General features: G+C 35.7%; 2 protein-coding genes and 1 non-coding gene across 4 annotated transcripts; 1 reads left to right on the forward strand and 2 right to left on the reverse strand.

Moving 5' to 3' along the window:
- Positions 1-2,722: 2,722 nt before the first annotated feature.
- On the reverse strand, positions 2,723-7,211 carry LOC7493404 (NADP-dependent glyceraldehyde-3-phosphate dehydrogenase). Of its 2 annotated transcripts, XM_024589615.2 has the most exons (10): positions 6,890-7,211; positions 6,133-6,326; positions 5,905-6,033; positions 5,205-5,324; positions 4,777-4,913; positions 4,517-4,672; positions 3,936-4,314; positions 3,700-3,816; positions 3,490-3,598; positions 2,723-2,973 (listed from the first exon to the last, which is right to left on the reverse strand). In XM_024589615.2, exons 1-10 carry the CDS (start codon positions 7,032-7,034, stop codon positions 2,939-2,941), a joined length of 1,521 nt encoding a protein of 506 aa, XP_024445383.1. In that variant the 5' UTR covers positions 7,035-7,211; the 3' UTR covers positions 2,723-2,938. The 2 variants fall into 2 exon arrangements, with proteins under 2 accessions (XP_024445383.1, XP_002325142.1); XM_002325106.3 differs by lacking the exon at positions 2,723-2,973 and having other exon boundaries at positions 3,311-3,598.
- A 3,041-nt stretch (positions 7,212-10,252) lies between these two features.
- Positions 10,253-11,848, forward strand: LOC7493405 (uncharacterized). The gene has a single exon (XM_006372063.3). The coding sequence runs from the start codon at positions 10,512-10,514 to the stop codon at positions 11,637-11,639; it is 1,128 nt and encodes a 375-aa protein (XP_006372125.2). The 5' UTR covers positions 10,253-10,511; the 3' UTR covers positions 11,640-11,848.
- A 1,710-nt stretch (positions 11,849-13,558) lies between these two features.
- TRNAT-AGU (transfer RNA threonine (anticodon AGU)) lies at positions 13,559-13,632 on the reverse strand. Its single transcript has one exon. It is a non-coding gene; the product is annotated as a tRNA-Thr (tRNA).
- Between the last annotated feature and the right edge of the window lie 244 nt (positions 13,633-13,876).

Consider the following 13,876-nt stretch of genomic DNA (forward strand, 5'->3'; position numbering starts at 1 on the left):
GAGAGATAAACCTCCTATAACTGATTGGATCAAAATGAAACAAAAACTTCAGGAGAAGTACCTACCCCAGTCTTATAGGAATAAACTCTTAGATCAATGGAACAATCTAAGACAAGGGAATAAGTCTATCAATGAGTATATAATGCAGTTTAACGACTACATGATTAGATGTGCCATAAGAGAGAATGAAGCCATGACTTTGCGTAGATTTTGTAAAGGCCTAAATGATGATCTTAGAAGAGAAGTTGTATTTCAAGGTGTATCTACCCTTGACCAGGCTTATACCTTAGTTAAAGACTACAAGCTGGTCACAAAGAATCAGTGGAAGAATCATCAGGACTCTTATAGTATCCCTACTAGGTCCCAATTCAGAAACAGTGATTCTTTGTTAGGTGCTCCACCCCACAGACCTAATCCTAGTAGCACCCAACTTTGTAAGAAAGATAAAGGTAAACGAGTTGTCAATGAAGTGTCTAAGGTGAGTTCGAAGGTTAAGTGTACTAATTGTTTAGGTTTTGGTCATATCTCCTTAGATTGCACCTCTAAACCCTTAGTCATCCAAAAACATAAGGATATAGGTAAAGAGGAATATTGTAGTGTTGAAGTGTATGAGCCTAATCTTGAGGATTTTAGTGACCTGGATGACGAGGATGTGCAAAAAGAGGGACTTAACACAATGAGTCCACATGAGCTTGAGACTGAGGTTAAAAAAGATTCTGATATGTCTGCTTCAATGGTAGAGGAAGTTTTAGGGAACTCTTTAGTGGAATCGCCTGTAGAGATACGTATGGTCTTAGAAGAGTCTCATGATATTAGTCCTTCTAAACTACCTGATTCCTCATCCCACATGCTTGGTGTCCAGCACATCATAAGTTTAGAGCCACATATTGAGCTTTTTGACCCCTTACCACATGCACGTGATGAGGAAGATGAAGATAATCCTAGTTTACTTGATCGTGTTCATACCATATTTACACAGGTTTCAAACAATGTTTGTCACATTCCACACCCTCAATCATTTAGTGTTCATAGTTACAAACCTGAGAAGCCTATAGAACACCCTCCCATATCTCCTCACGATAGGATGTCTAAGTCAGCTGAGTCGTTACCATGTAGGGTTCATAATTTGCATATTGAGATCATGAAACAAATTCAAGCAAGTAATGAACAATACAAATTTCAAGCTGATTTACTTAAGTATCATGATGCACTTAATGTTGGAGATTATTTCATGATACAGATTAGACCTGAACGGTGTCCTTTGGAAACTGATCATAAATTGCAAGTAAGTAGTGCTAGACCATTCAAAGTGTTGCAAATGATTAAATCAAATAATTATGTCATTAAATTGCCATTAAACTTTGATATTAGCTCTACTTTTAACATGAAGGACCTCATTCTTTATAAAATACAACCTATGCTTGATGCTCCTTTTGATACCCCTACCTCATTATCCATATCTTTGGCACAAAAGGAACATATTAATGCTACTTTGAATGCACAAGTTGTTTTTACCAGGGATGATGAACTTCAACAAATCCTAGTATATGGGCTCGACGACCAGATTCAGACTGTGCTTGGATTATCAGAGAGACATCATAACAGCTTAATCCTTATCTTTGAGAGCATTATCGGAGCTGCCTTAACCTATACTCGACGGGGTCGAGTTCTTCCAACCCCGGGAGAATTGATGGGGACATCGAACCGGAAACATTGGTTACGCGTGCGTATAATTATAGACGATGGAGGATAGCCCAAACCATTGAGAAATTGGGCTTTAACTTATATTTTTGGGCTTAATTCATATGGACTTTTAGTTAAGGTTTATGAATTTGGTTTTATTTGTTGGGTTGGATTTAATTATTGTTGGATATTTTATTTAATGGGTCATAAGCCCAATTGCTTATTCTAGTTAGGGTTTTAGTATAAATACCCTACTTTTCTAAATGTAAGGAAATTATTGATGATTAATGAAAATTGCAGATTTTGCATCTCCTTACTCTCCTCTCTTCTCTTCTTTGGGCTTTCTTCTTCTTCTAAAGCTTCTTTCTTTTCCCGGCTTTAATTCTTTTGTTTGCTGTCCCGCATCACTAGCAACAGTAGAAATTGAAACCAAAGATCGCTTTTAAGGTTAAGAAGACAAAAATTCAGGATTTTCTGCTAGGGACAAGCCAAATGAGGCTTCTTTTGAGATCAAAACAGGAATGTCTTGACGTTACATAATTAGAAAACAAGAAGAAAATAGAAAGAAGAAGGAAAAATTCCAGTCAGGCTTTGATAGGGCTTATTTGGGCTGGAAAAGCAAGCCATGGGAACAATCATTTGAAGCCCACAATTCCTTTAGCCTTCTCAAATTGAAAATCATTTTCCTTAGCTTAGCAGGACAATTTATGGTAAATGATAAGGTGCCTCGTCTTGACTTAGAATTCCAAGGGATTGCAGAAATTCTTAGTGGAAGAGAACCATACAAGAAATTTCGTCACAGTGAATTTGGTACGAAGGTAATTAAGGTGGAGTTAGAATAATAAGGTAATTAAAATATGATACAAGGTGAGTTTTTAGTTGAATTAGATTGGATATTGAAAAACTTAATCGAAACTTGGTCTCAGCCGGTTTTACAGAACTATAAATTTTGATTTCTATAGCTTGGAAGTGCACTGCTAAAAATCCAGAAATAACCATGGATTCAAAGAATCCACTGATCTATTCTCATCACCGAATATTAGTTCTCTGGGATTCAACTTCCAGTTCGCATTGGTTCACTTTATTTTCAAATGATTTAATGAACGAACAGTTTTGAGTTACATGATGAAGCTGGGAAATGACTCTTTTTTCTTCTTCTTTTTTTGTTACAGGACAACGACTTGCTTTACCTGCACCATGTGATTTATTAAAAATGCCTAACAGCCGCAGTTCCTTTGACCCTCTTTGCTACTCTTCAAATTCTACTTCTAATGGAGGATCCTGAAGAGCCTGAAGAAAGAAAATTATGTCTAAATTCTACGGCAAAACAAGAAGAAGACCAACTGGAGAACAGAAATGATCAACACAAGCATCTTCATTTCATAAACCAGTTGGTTAATGGGCTTCCCAACAAGAAACATTCTTCCTTGTCAAATTCCAATCAGCTTGTCGAGGCCAACTTAATACGCTTGTTTCGTCAAAAGATTTCAGCTTAGCAACAAGTATTTAGGTTACAACAGAGCATCTTTACTCTGATCACTTGCTTAACAATGAGTTCAGAAATTAACGAGCTAATGCAAACTAGTTCATATGCAATTGCTAACAGTACGAATGCTTCAAATAAATATGATAGCAACAGATACAATTCTTATTCTTCTTTTTATCGAGCAATATTCAAACATTTTCAACCAAATCAGAAAATAGGAGCACACTAGAGCCCAGATTTACTGCAGCAGAACAACGACTAGCAATCTAGTAGCACACAATCTAGTTGTGATTATTGGTTCCCTAATAGATGATACTAACCCATGGAGTAAGAAGGGCTTGGTAAGTTGATAACAGTGGTCTTGACTTTTGTCATCATGTCAATGCTGTTGGTGATGCCTTGTGATCCAATGCCACTATCCTTCAAACCCTGTCAACAACGCATTTGTTATTCCTTAAGCTAATGTCCTGGGCCTGAAGCAAAATATAAAGTAATAAGTTTGTTAGCATTTTCAGAAATTTCTTGTTCACCTGGAAAGGGAAATGATCTGGCCCACGAGCTGGTGCCGAGTTGATCTGAACTGTCCCGGTTTCCATTGCATCACTGATCAACACTGCTTTGTTGATGTCCTTTGTAAATACGCAACCCTATGTTTCAAAAACAAGCATCGATATAAAATATGGAGAGAGTGGTGGAAGGCAATCTCCACTTGAGATGCTTCAGCTTTAACTAAAACAACAATGCGATAAAAGAAGATGAGCTGTACTTGGAGTCCGAAATTGCTAGCATTGCAATGGTGAATTCCTTCTTCCACAGAGTTGATCCTTATCACTGGCAAAATTGGCCCAAATGGCTCTTCCCATGCAATCCTCATATCAGGCCTCACATTATCTAACAACAAGGGCCAGATGAGGTTACCCTCTCTCTTATACTGCTGGCAAAATGTTGCTCCTTTCTCTTTGGCATCCGTAACCAGCCCTTCAATGAAATTGGCAGATGACTCTGTGACTACAGGAGTGATATCACAATCGTCCTCGGGTGGCCCAACTCTTAATTTTGCAACTCTTGCTTTCACCTTTTCAACAAGAGCATCAGCTACGGATTCCATCACCAAGACAACCTTAATTGCAGTGCATCTTTGACCACTGTTATAGATGAGGTAGAAGAGAAAAGAAAAAACTTATTCATTGCATAATAAGGGTTAAGGCAGAAACAGATAGATTACTATCTATATACATTTTTATTCGTCTTGTGTAACACATTGACATGCACATACATTTTTAGGCTTTATGGAACAATATCTATGCAAAATGCAACCTTAACGAGATTTATGGAAAATTCTCATACCTGTAAGAAAATCCTCCTTTAATTATGTTTGCTGCTACCAAATCTAGGTCAGCATCTTCAAGCACTATGCAGGCATCTTTCCCTCCTAATTCCATCTGAAGAGGGATCATGCCTGCCTTCTTTGAAATTGAAATACCAGTATCTCCACCAGTGAAGCTAAGGGAAAACAACGCAACTTATGATTCACACCTTATGCATCAATCAATTGAAAGTAAGGACCTAATGAAGTTTCAAAAGAGGATCAATGAATGATTGATTACCTTATACAGTTCACACCAGGATGCATGGTAAGGAAGTCACCAATCTCAGACCCTTTCCCAGTGACGCAGCTGATTAGGCCTTTGGGAAAACCAGCCAAGTGAAAACAGTGCACCATATGCAAGCAAGAGACAGCACCCTGTAATAAAATTTAAAGGTGAGACTAAGAGGATGAAACCTTCCTCTATGATTAAAATTAGAGGAAATATTAGAGGCATAATTGTTTTACTTTTCTAGTGTTTGAAAAGAATTTATGTTTTGTTTCCTTATGTAAAACTGTATAGAGAACTAGGTCCTTCAATTGCATACAACTGAACCATTCATTTTAGGTGCAACCTCAAGCCCTTAACCAACATAAATGATCCTTGAATTTTCAATACAATGGCTTGATGGAAAACATTACAAAGAGTAAAAGGAGAAATTCATGTACCTGAGTTGGAGGCTTGAGCACAAGGGAGTTTCCAGCAATCAATGCAGGACCGATCTTTGACACAGCTAAGTTGACAGGATAGTTAAAGGGTGGAATGGCTAGAACCACCCCAAGGGGAATCTGCAATTTTAGTGTTATCGAATTAGCTAACCAATATGAAAACTTTTGAAAACAATTATCATGGTAGAAGTTATGGAAAGAAATCCTTCATGCATATACTCTTCATCCCAAATGTCTCGTCTTTTTACAATAACCAAACACTAGCTACAGTTTCGAACAATTGCCATTTACTTAATTTCTCCCACCTATTATCTCTTTAATGTAATCGTATCAGACAAATGACACCAATATCCGTCTAAACAAGCTCCTTACTCTGTGCCTACTCTCAAATACGTATGGATTGTTCTGTCAAGTATTCTTACATCATATTCATACATGACACATACTGTTCTTATTTATATTCAAACTCCTCTCCAGTTTATAAAATTTTAGTTGAAAGTTTTGTTAGGTTGACATCATCAAACAAACTTTTTGTCTGCATTTTCTGTTGGTCAAAAATATAAATCCCATGAAAAGATATGGGAGTCAACTTTGATCAGAACTAAATTTTGTTTCCTTATTCTCACCCTCACAACCATAAATTATACAGGTAATAAGAAATGAAGGTATGCGATTAGTGAATGTGAGCTAAGAAATATACCTTAGAAGTGAGGCAGTACTTGGTCCTTTCATTCCCAGGGAAACTATCAGAGACCAAGAATTTTCCCTCTCCAAGGATTCTAACACCTTCTTCAGCAGTGTAGGAAATAAGATCCCCTGACCTCACAACCTTCATCCATTCAAATAAGAAAATCAGATAAATTACTCCCTTCTTGTGATTAATGTGCATGTTCAAGTTCAAACGTGAAAATGGAAAATACTTAAATACCTCAGTGACCGAATCTTTAGCTGGTTTTGCAATTTCTTTTATCAGGCACTCAGCAATTGGGGCTTTGTGCTCTTTCAGGATAGCAGCTGCCTTGTGAAGGAGCTCTGCTCTCTTCCATAGTGGAGTTTTGGCCCATGTTTTCTGTGCACTTTTGGCTAGTTCCATCACTTTGTTAACCTCTTCCTGATTACAAGCTGTTTCAAACCCATACCAAATTTTGATAAGAAAACAAACTTCAGGTAGATAGACAAGATTATACACTCTCCTCTCTCCATCATTTCAAACCAAGGCAAAAAATTCAGTAGTCCCAGATCAAATTTACTAATTCTTAATTATACATCCTTCTCTCCCTTTATTGCATGATAAGTTTCTTACAGGTATAAAAATGATTTTGTCCTCATCCCCCCAATTCATAAATAGAGGTAATTGCTTGAATATAAAACAAGGATCAACATTAAGGAGTCTCTCTTTCTCCAAAGATTATCAGGCAAGACTACAGTGGAGTAGTGTCATCCATGATTCAACATGAACATCTATATATCATCAAAAATGGTGAGAGAAATTGATAGTTGTAATTTTGTTGCTATGCATTCGTGCACATTCTTTCATCACAAGGTAATTTTCAAAGGAACATTTATCACAAAAAAAATCCAAAAACAACAGTAGCCTCGTCAAATAAGCTGAGGTTAACCTGGTGCTGATCAGGGGCCATGCATTATTTTCCAAAGAACAACAATATGGGATTAATCAACTATACCTTGAACCTTGTACTGAGTCTTTCTTGTAGTTGGGTTGACAATAGCAACAGTTTTGCCTGAAGAAGACTTCTTCCATTCTCCATCAGAGTAGTACTTGTACGCATCACCATCCAATATTTCTGAAAACACTCCAGTCCCAGCCATTTTTTGTACACCCCAACAAAGAAAACAGCACAAAAATGCTACTTTTAGCTAGTAACTATCCAACTTCAGCAGCAGCAGCAGTGCCCTCTTCTTTGAACTCTCTCTTCCTCTGCAGAAAGAGTGATGGAGGTAGGAGAGTGAGTGTCTAGTGTGAGTTGGGTGAATGTGTGGCTTGCTTTTGATGGTATCTATATATAAGGAGAAGAGGAGCCACAGCCACGTTTTCGCATGGCAGCTACCTGATCCAAACGAGTTGGTTAGGTGATTCAAAGAGTGCCAAGTGAGCATTTAATTGCCAACTTTGTCAATACCAAGGGCAGTTTCTGTTTTCATTGATGAATTATTTATTTGCGAATTACACTTGGATTTTTCTCTAACTACTTTTGTTCTGTAAAAAAAGAAGAAGAATTGACCACATTGATTTTCTACATGGCATATGGAATATTTTTTATATTTATTTTTTCTTTGATTTTTTGTATTCATTTTTTACCTTGTAAAACATTAATTTTACATAATTTTTCTATATCTTTTTCTACCCTCAATTAGTAGAAAAGAAAAGGATTGCTACTTCTTTGTTATTTCGTATAAAAAATAGCTCTTGAGATCAAGAAATTGCTTGATCTATTAAGTCCACAGGTTATTACGTGAAAAACTAAGAAACGCTTTCATGCTGTATAATTATAGATTCAATGATAAATTTTGCTGTAAATAAACCGATTTTGCAGAGTTTCCAACTCCTTATCATCTCTGATCTTCAATGTGTAGGAACTTCTTTCCTACGTACATATGCCTATGAATGTTATCCATCAAGACATGATCCCACTGGACATAATGATTTGTATTGTATCAGATTATCAGTATGGGCACTCATCAAGAACTGGTCCAAAAATTCTTATCATTCAATGTTGATTTTTTTTAATTACTTAACGTTTCTCATATGTTTAAATAAATATATTAAGTACTAGCAGTCCAACAGTACAACTCTTCGGTTAAGTTTGGCCAAGTTTTTCCTGGACCACAGCATGAAAGCTTAATCGCAGTTAAGTTTTTTTTGGGAGTTGAAGCTTGAAAAATGCAGCTTTAAATCTTCTCCGGCCAGTTTTAACAGCAGATCACTCGTATATTTTGCAAGGCTGCATGCCTTGGGCACTCCCTTCAGGTATGGAAAACAGCATCAGTGCAAGCTGCTCTTAATACACTCTTTTTTTTTTTTTAATATATAATTTTACTTCAGCAAATAACTGCATGTTCATATCTTTTATTTTTATTTTAGAAAATAAAATCGAACAAATCTTTTTAAAACAAAGACCAGTAGCTTGAATCCAAACCAAAAAAGAGTTTGTTGAAACTCGAAAGAATGCTAGCTCCAAAGAAGATGGGGTTTGTTGGATTCAGTTGTCTGGTGAAGAATGGGGAGCCATGAGTTCTTGCGGGTTCTGCAGAACCACAAATCTTGCAAGCGTGATAAATGTCCATCATCTTTTGGATTTGGACCACAACTTGTATATAGATATAAAGTAGATACATCATTTTTATTTCTGGGTGTTTTGAAGTATCGTGATAGTTATTTTTTAAAGAATATTTTTAAAATACATTAAAATCATTTTTTTTTTAATTTTTTTTTATATTAATACATTAAAATATTTAAAAATACTAAAAAAAATTTAATTTAAAACAAAAAAATTAATTCTTTTTTATAAAATACAGGTTGGAGGCATCGTAAAGAGCACTTCATTGGCATTTATGGACCACATTGCATTATATGACATAAATCCGATTGACTTTACCCTCGAAATGGACTTCTCACTGCTTGGCACCAACCCCTTGCTTGAGACTTTATCAAGCTTTTAGTGGGTGCCAAGATTAAGCTCCAAAAATGTTAAGAACCCATATGGGAGTTATTATCCCAATCACTAGAAATTTTACAATGCTCAAAGTTACAATTAGTCCAGAAAAGAGAAGAAATACTATATATAAAAGAGAGAGAAAACATGAACAAAGGCAGTTATAAAAAAAATAATTTTTGAGTATATATTCATATTTTCTTACCAATTTTGATGGTACAAAATGTAATTTTTTTTCATTCTCGTGTCTTTCTTTCCTATTAAGTAAGCATTGATAGCAACCTTGAAGAGTAACTTAACTAATCAGGTCTTGTGTTTACTTTTTAATGGTCACAAGTTTGAATTCTTTTAAAATTACTAGAAATTTATATGATCATTAATTTTACGGTTCGTGAAATAATATATATAAAAAATGATATAGATAGCTATTTTTTTTTCACTCTTGTATCTCTCTCTTGTTAAGTAAGTATTGATAGTTTTTTTTTTTTAATCTCGAGAGAATATTTTAATATTTCTTTTTCAACGATTTAGAATTAATGTTCTTCCAAAATCAATATTCAAAATTTCAAAAATGTTAGCATTAAATTATTTATCCATAGTTATGATACTCGGAGATTAACAAAGTGATTTATTAATCTAGAGCCTATACCACTTCATGTTTCATGTCAAAATAAGTTTTTTTTTTTTTTACGAAATCAATGTCGTTTTGCTTTAAAACAAAACTTGTAATTCAAATCCTTTTCCCGTCCTTTTTGTGGAGGATGGACAAAGAAGAGACTTGCCTGTCCACGCCCTAGCTAGCTACCAGCAATATGGAATTATATATACATGTGGGGTCCATATCCTCTCAAACCATGGTATAGCCAAGTAAAATAAAAAATTATTCAAATTAACACTGGCTCAGTACAGTGATTCTTTTCTCCAATAAAAAAATAGATAATATTGTGGTTTTTTTAAAACAAAGATAAATGTTTTTCATAAAATATCAAAACCATAATTTATAATTCTCATCTAAATATTTTTTATTTTTTATAATCTAGTTATTTAGTATTTATTTTATTTTACTTAAATTAAAATTATATAAAAAGTTTATATTGTTAATTAAAAAATATATAATAAAGTTATATTTATGAAAATAACTAAATGAAAAATAATAATTTTAATACTTTACATCTCCAAAAGGTGGTTGCTGTAATTTTTTAATTTTATGAATAGATAAATATTATATATTAATATAAATTTTCAGTTTTTCTCTTTTTTATTATATTCTTCTTAGATTAGAGTATTAATTTGTTTCTAAATAAGTATCTTAACAAATTTAAATTATATTTGCTTTTGAAGGGGGGAAAAAAGCGGCTAGAAAGCCCATTAAAGACAGAACCGAATTAGTCCAGCAAATGCTCAGGATAAAAAAAAACCAGGCCCGATAAACGATAGCCCATCGAATCCAACAGTCATTCAAACGACATGTATCAATTCAACGACGACATTAATCGGTGTCTCTCATTCTGGCAACCAATAAAATCCGCAATTCATTACCTCTCTCTCTTCCCAGAATCTCAAAAAAAATCCCCAAATCATCAAAATAAAATTCCTAGAAAATCCCAGAAACCCTAATTGCCTCATCTACAAAATGCACACAAAAAGCCATCAAATTTTCATCCAATCTCAGAATCCCCAATTCAAAACCCAAACCCTAACTCTAGACCCAACTCAAACCCTAACCCTCTACAATCTCAAGCTCTCTCTTATAACCGACAATCAAAATCCCTCTTCTTTCTATTTCACCCTCAACGGAAAACCTTTAAAAGACTCCACCTGTTTACCAAACCCACAAATTACCCCTCTCTGCACCCTAATCTTACAAGTCCGGCTCTCCGGCGGCGGCGGAGATGGCGGTGCCACGGGGGCGGAGTCCAGGGACTGTTATCTCAACATGTATGCTGATAAAAAGCCTGATAAAGTGGATCCACATGAACTGCGCCTATCGAAATGGCTTAATTGCTCACTTTCGAATGAGCCCTTGAGGCAACCTTGCGTAATTGATCGACTCGGTAATATGTTTAATAAGGAAGCTTTAGTTGAGGCTTTGATTGGTAAAAAATTGCCTAAGGAGTTTGGTTATATAAAGGGTTTGAAAGATATGATTGATATACAGTTAGAGGTGGTTCCGGGTGATGGGTCGGGTAATGCACGGTTTCAATGTCCGGTAACGGGGTTAGAGTTTAATGGGAAGTATAAGTTTTTTGCTTTAAAGAATTGTGGGCATGTTTTGAGTGCTAAGGCATTGAAGGAGGTAAAGTCATCGGAGTGTCTGGTTTGTTATAAAGAGTTTGAGGAGTGTGATAAGATTGTGATAAATGGGGGTGACGAGGAGGTGGCAGTTTTAAGGGAGAGAATGGAGGAGGAGAGATCGAAAATGAAGGAGAAGAAAATGAAGAAGGTGAAGAATGGGGAAGTGGGGGCTAATGGAGAGGAGTTTTCAGGTCAGGGTGCGGAGGTGTCGCAGTTGAGTGGTAAAAAGCATGGGATTGTTGATGTTAAGGGAGTGGATAAGGTTGTTGGGAAAGTGAAAGGAAATGGGAAGGTTGAGAATGTGAAAGGGGTTAGTCATGGTGGTTCGGTGAAGCGGTTTAAGGCTACTGATATGGTACCAACTAATGCCACTAAGGAGGTATATGCATCCATATTTACTTCCTCAAAGAAGCAAAGTTTCAAGGAGACGTATAGTTGTAGATCTCTTCCTCTTGGTAGGAACTAATTGTTGAAGGTGCATGAGGGCATGGTGCCTCCTCTATGACGTGATTCTTTGTTCTTCTTAGTTAATTTGCATAGAGTTTCATTGTTATGAACGTAAAGTAGTCATGTACTGAGACTGGTATTCCCTGGTATTTACCTTGATTGTTTGCTTCCAAATCAAACGTGCTGTGTACATTGTGTTTTTCATAGTAAAGTGTTGCAGAACATAAATGTTGTTGGCAGATTTCTGTTTATGGTTTGTAGTTTATTGATGATCTGGATGGATTGAGTTCAATTGTGATGCCATTACTGGGCCGAAGGTCATGGTATAACCTAGAAAAAAGGTTGGTTTGGACTCTTGATATGTTGCGACTAATATATATGCACTTGATTGCGTGCCTCCAAATAAAATTTGCAGTGCATGTCATTTTTTTTTTTTGTCATGAAGTGTTGAATACAAGTGCTGTTGGTAGATTTCAGGTTATTTTGATTAGGCATTTGCTTAAGTGGTTCTTTTTGTTGCTGAAATCAGAGAGCCAAAATTAGTTATACAGATTCCGAAAGGAGCAACGAAAAGAAAGTTGGATTAATAAAACATTTACCAAGCCATATCAAGAAATCTTATCAGAATTTGTCTTAACTTTGTATAACACCGGTGAACTGAAACTGTAGTTTGAAGTATTTGTCTATGTAGGGAAAAAATGTATTAGATTTCAGTAAGTGTGTAGCATGCTAGGTTTTCTTCTTTTTCAGCCAGGATCATTCAATATATTTTTTTTTTTTTGGAATAACTTTGACAAAAGGACATATTTAAAGTGCCAGTTTTTTAAAATTGGATAGTATATTCTATCTTCATTTTTTGTACATGTATGTTAGTGGGAAATATTTATTGAATATTTCCCATATATAGACCTTTTATACTCGCATTAATGCGGGGTTCATGGATTGCTTTTAAAAGTGATCTTTACTTAAATTTGAGGATATATTTTGTGCCTGGGTGTCTCTACGTGTGTTCCTAAGCTCACACCGTAAACTTCTCACAAAATAGACTGCTCTTGTTGGAAATTCCTTCAAATTAAGGTATAGCTTATGCCAACACCTCTGGGCTACTGGTTGTGCATCCTTTCCTGGATTTCAAATATTTTTACAGCCTTCGTTTCTGTCTCTTTTAGTGTTTGGTATTGCACAAAACTTGGGAATTGTTTTATATCAGGTTTGTGGGTTCAGTATCTTCCGAGGGAGGTGAAAGTGATGTGGAGATGTATGATTTTTTTGGCAATGATTGGCGTGTGGTGTGAGAGGAACTCTAGAATATTTCAGGACAGGCAGCTGCCATTTCTTTCTGGCCTCTTGATGGTTCTTTAGCCACAGCTGGTCATAGAGATATATCTCTCGAGCAGATGTGCAAAGCAATTGAAAAGCTTTGTTGCTCAAGCTTTATAATTTCTCAAGACTCCATTTCGTGTCCTCCATTTCTCAACACAGTTCATCTTTTACCATCCCCAATCCAAATAAGTAAACGTCGAGGATCTGTTTCTCATGAGGGAGATCATGCTTTTGCATGGTTTGTATGTATCACCTGCCAAATCAGTGGATTAAGTTTGATAGTGATAACATTGATAGGCTGAAGTCTGCTAAGGGTGGGGAAGACAGAGATGGTAGATCGGTGCAGACTTGTCTGGGGGGAAGAACAAAATGTGCAGGGACAGGATTAATTTGTATTGCAAATGGTAGCTGCAAAGCAACTGCTAGTAATGTGCAATAAATTTGGATAATCATGTAGAAGAATTTGCAGGAGTGGTTCGAGACTTGTTTCTTCTTCCTCGGATTCTCAGCAGCTAACAAATGCTAAATCACTGCATATAGCACATTGACATTGGGCTTAAATTGAGAGTCGAACTAAAAAAACAAAATATATATACATATATCTAATTTGTTATGTGCTTTCATTGAGAGTCGAACTCAAGACCTCCCGCTTACTAAACGGGTGCTCTAACCAACTGAGCTATGAAAGCTTATCTGTTACGAGCTCTATGGTTTTTAATAAATAACAATAATAATAATAACAGGGTACTCCCATCTCCAGCCTTGCTTTTGAAGGGAAGGAAACGACTTTGCACGTCAATTTGGTGAAATATTATGACGTCATAGTATATTGTGATATTATTTTGTTAATACTATTGTAGGATTATTATTTTTTTCCCTTCTAATTAGAGGATAAATCCACCCGCTATTTATGAAAAAAGAAAAGAAAAGAAA

The sequence above is a fragment of the Populus trichocarpa genome, chromosome 18 (genome assembly GCF_000002775.5).
Source record: "Populus trichocarpa isolate Nisqually-1 chromosome 18, P.trichocarpa_v4.1, whole genome shotgun sequence".
NCBI lineage: Eukaryota > Viridiplantae > Streptophyta > Magnoliopsida > Malpighiales > Salicaceae > Populus > Populus trichocarpa.

Bases quoted from the DNA above. Each gene is read 5' to 3' on its own strand.
- LOC7493404 (XM_024589615.2), bottom strand. From the start codon at position 7,034: ATGGCTGGGACTGGAGTGTTTTCAGAAATATTGGATGGTGATGCGTAC. The intron at 4,673-4,776 runs GTAATCAATCAT...GTTTTCCCTTAG, and splicing joins CCTGGTGTGAACTGTATAAG to CTTCACTGGTGGAGATACTG. The intron at 3,817-3,935 runs GTACAGCTCATC...TTTGAAACATAG, and splicing joins CTAGCAATTTCGGACTCCAA to GGTTGCGTATTTACAAAGGA.
- LOC7493405 (XM_006372063.3), top strand. From the start codon at position 10,512: ATGCACACAAAAAGCCATCAAATTTTCATCCAATCTCAGAATCCCCAA.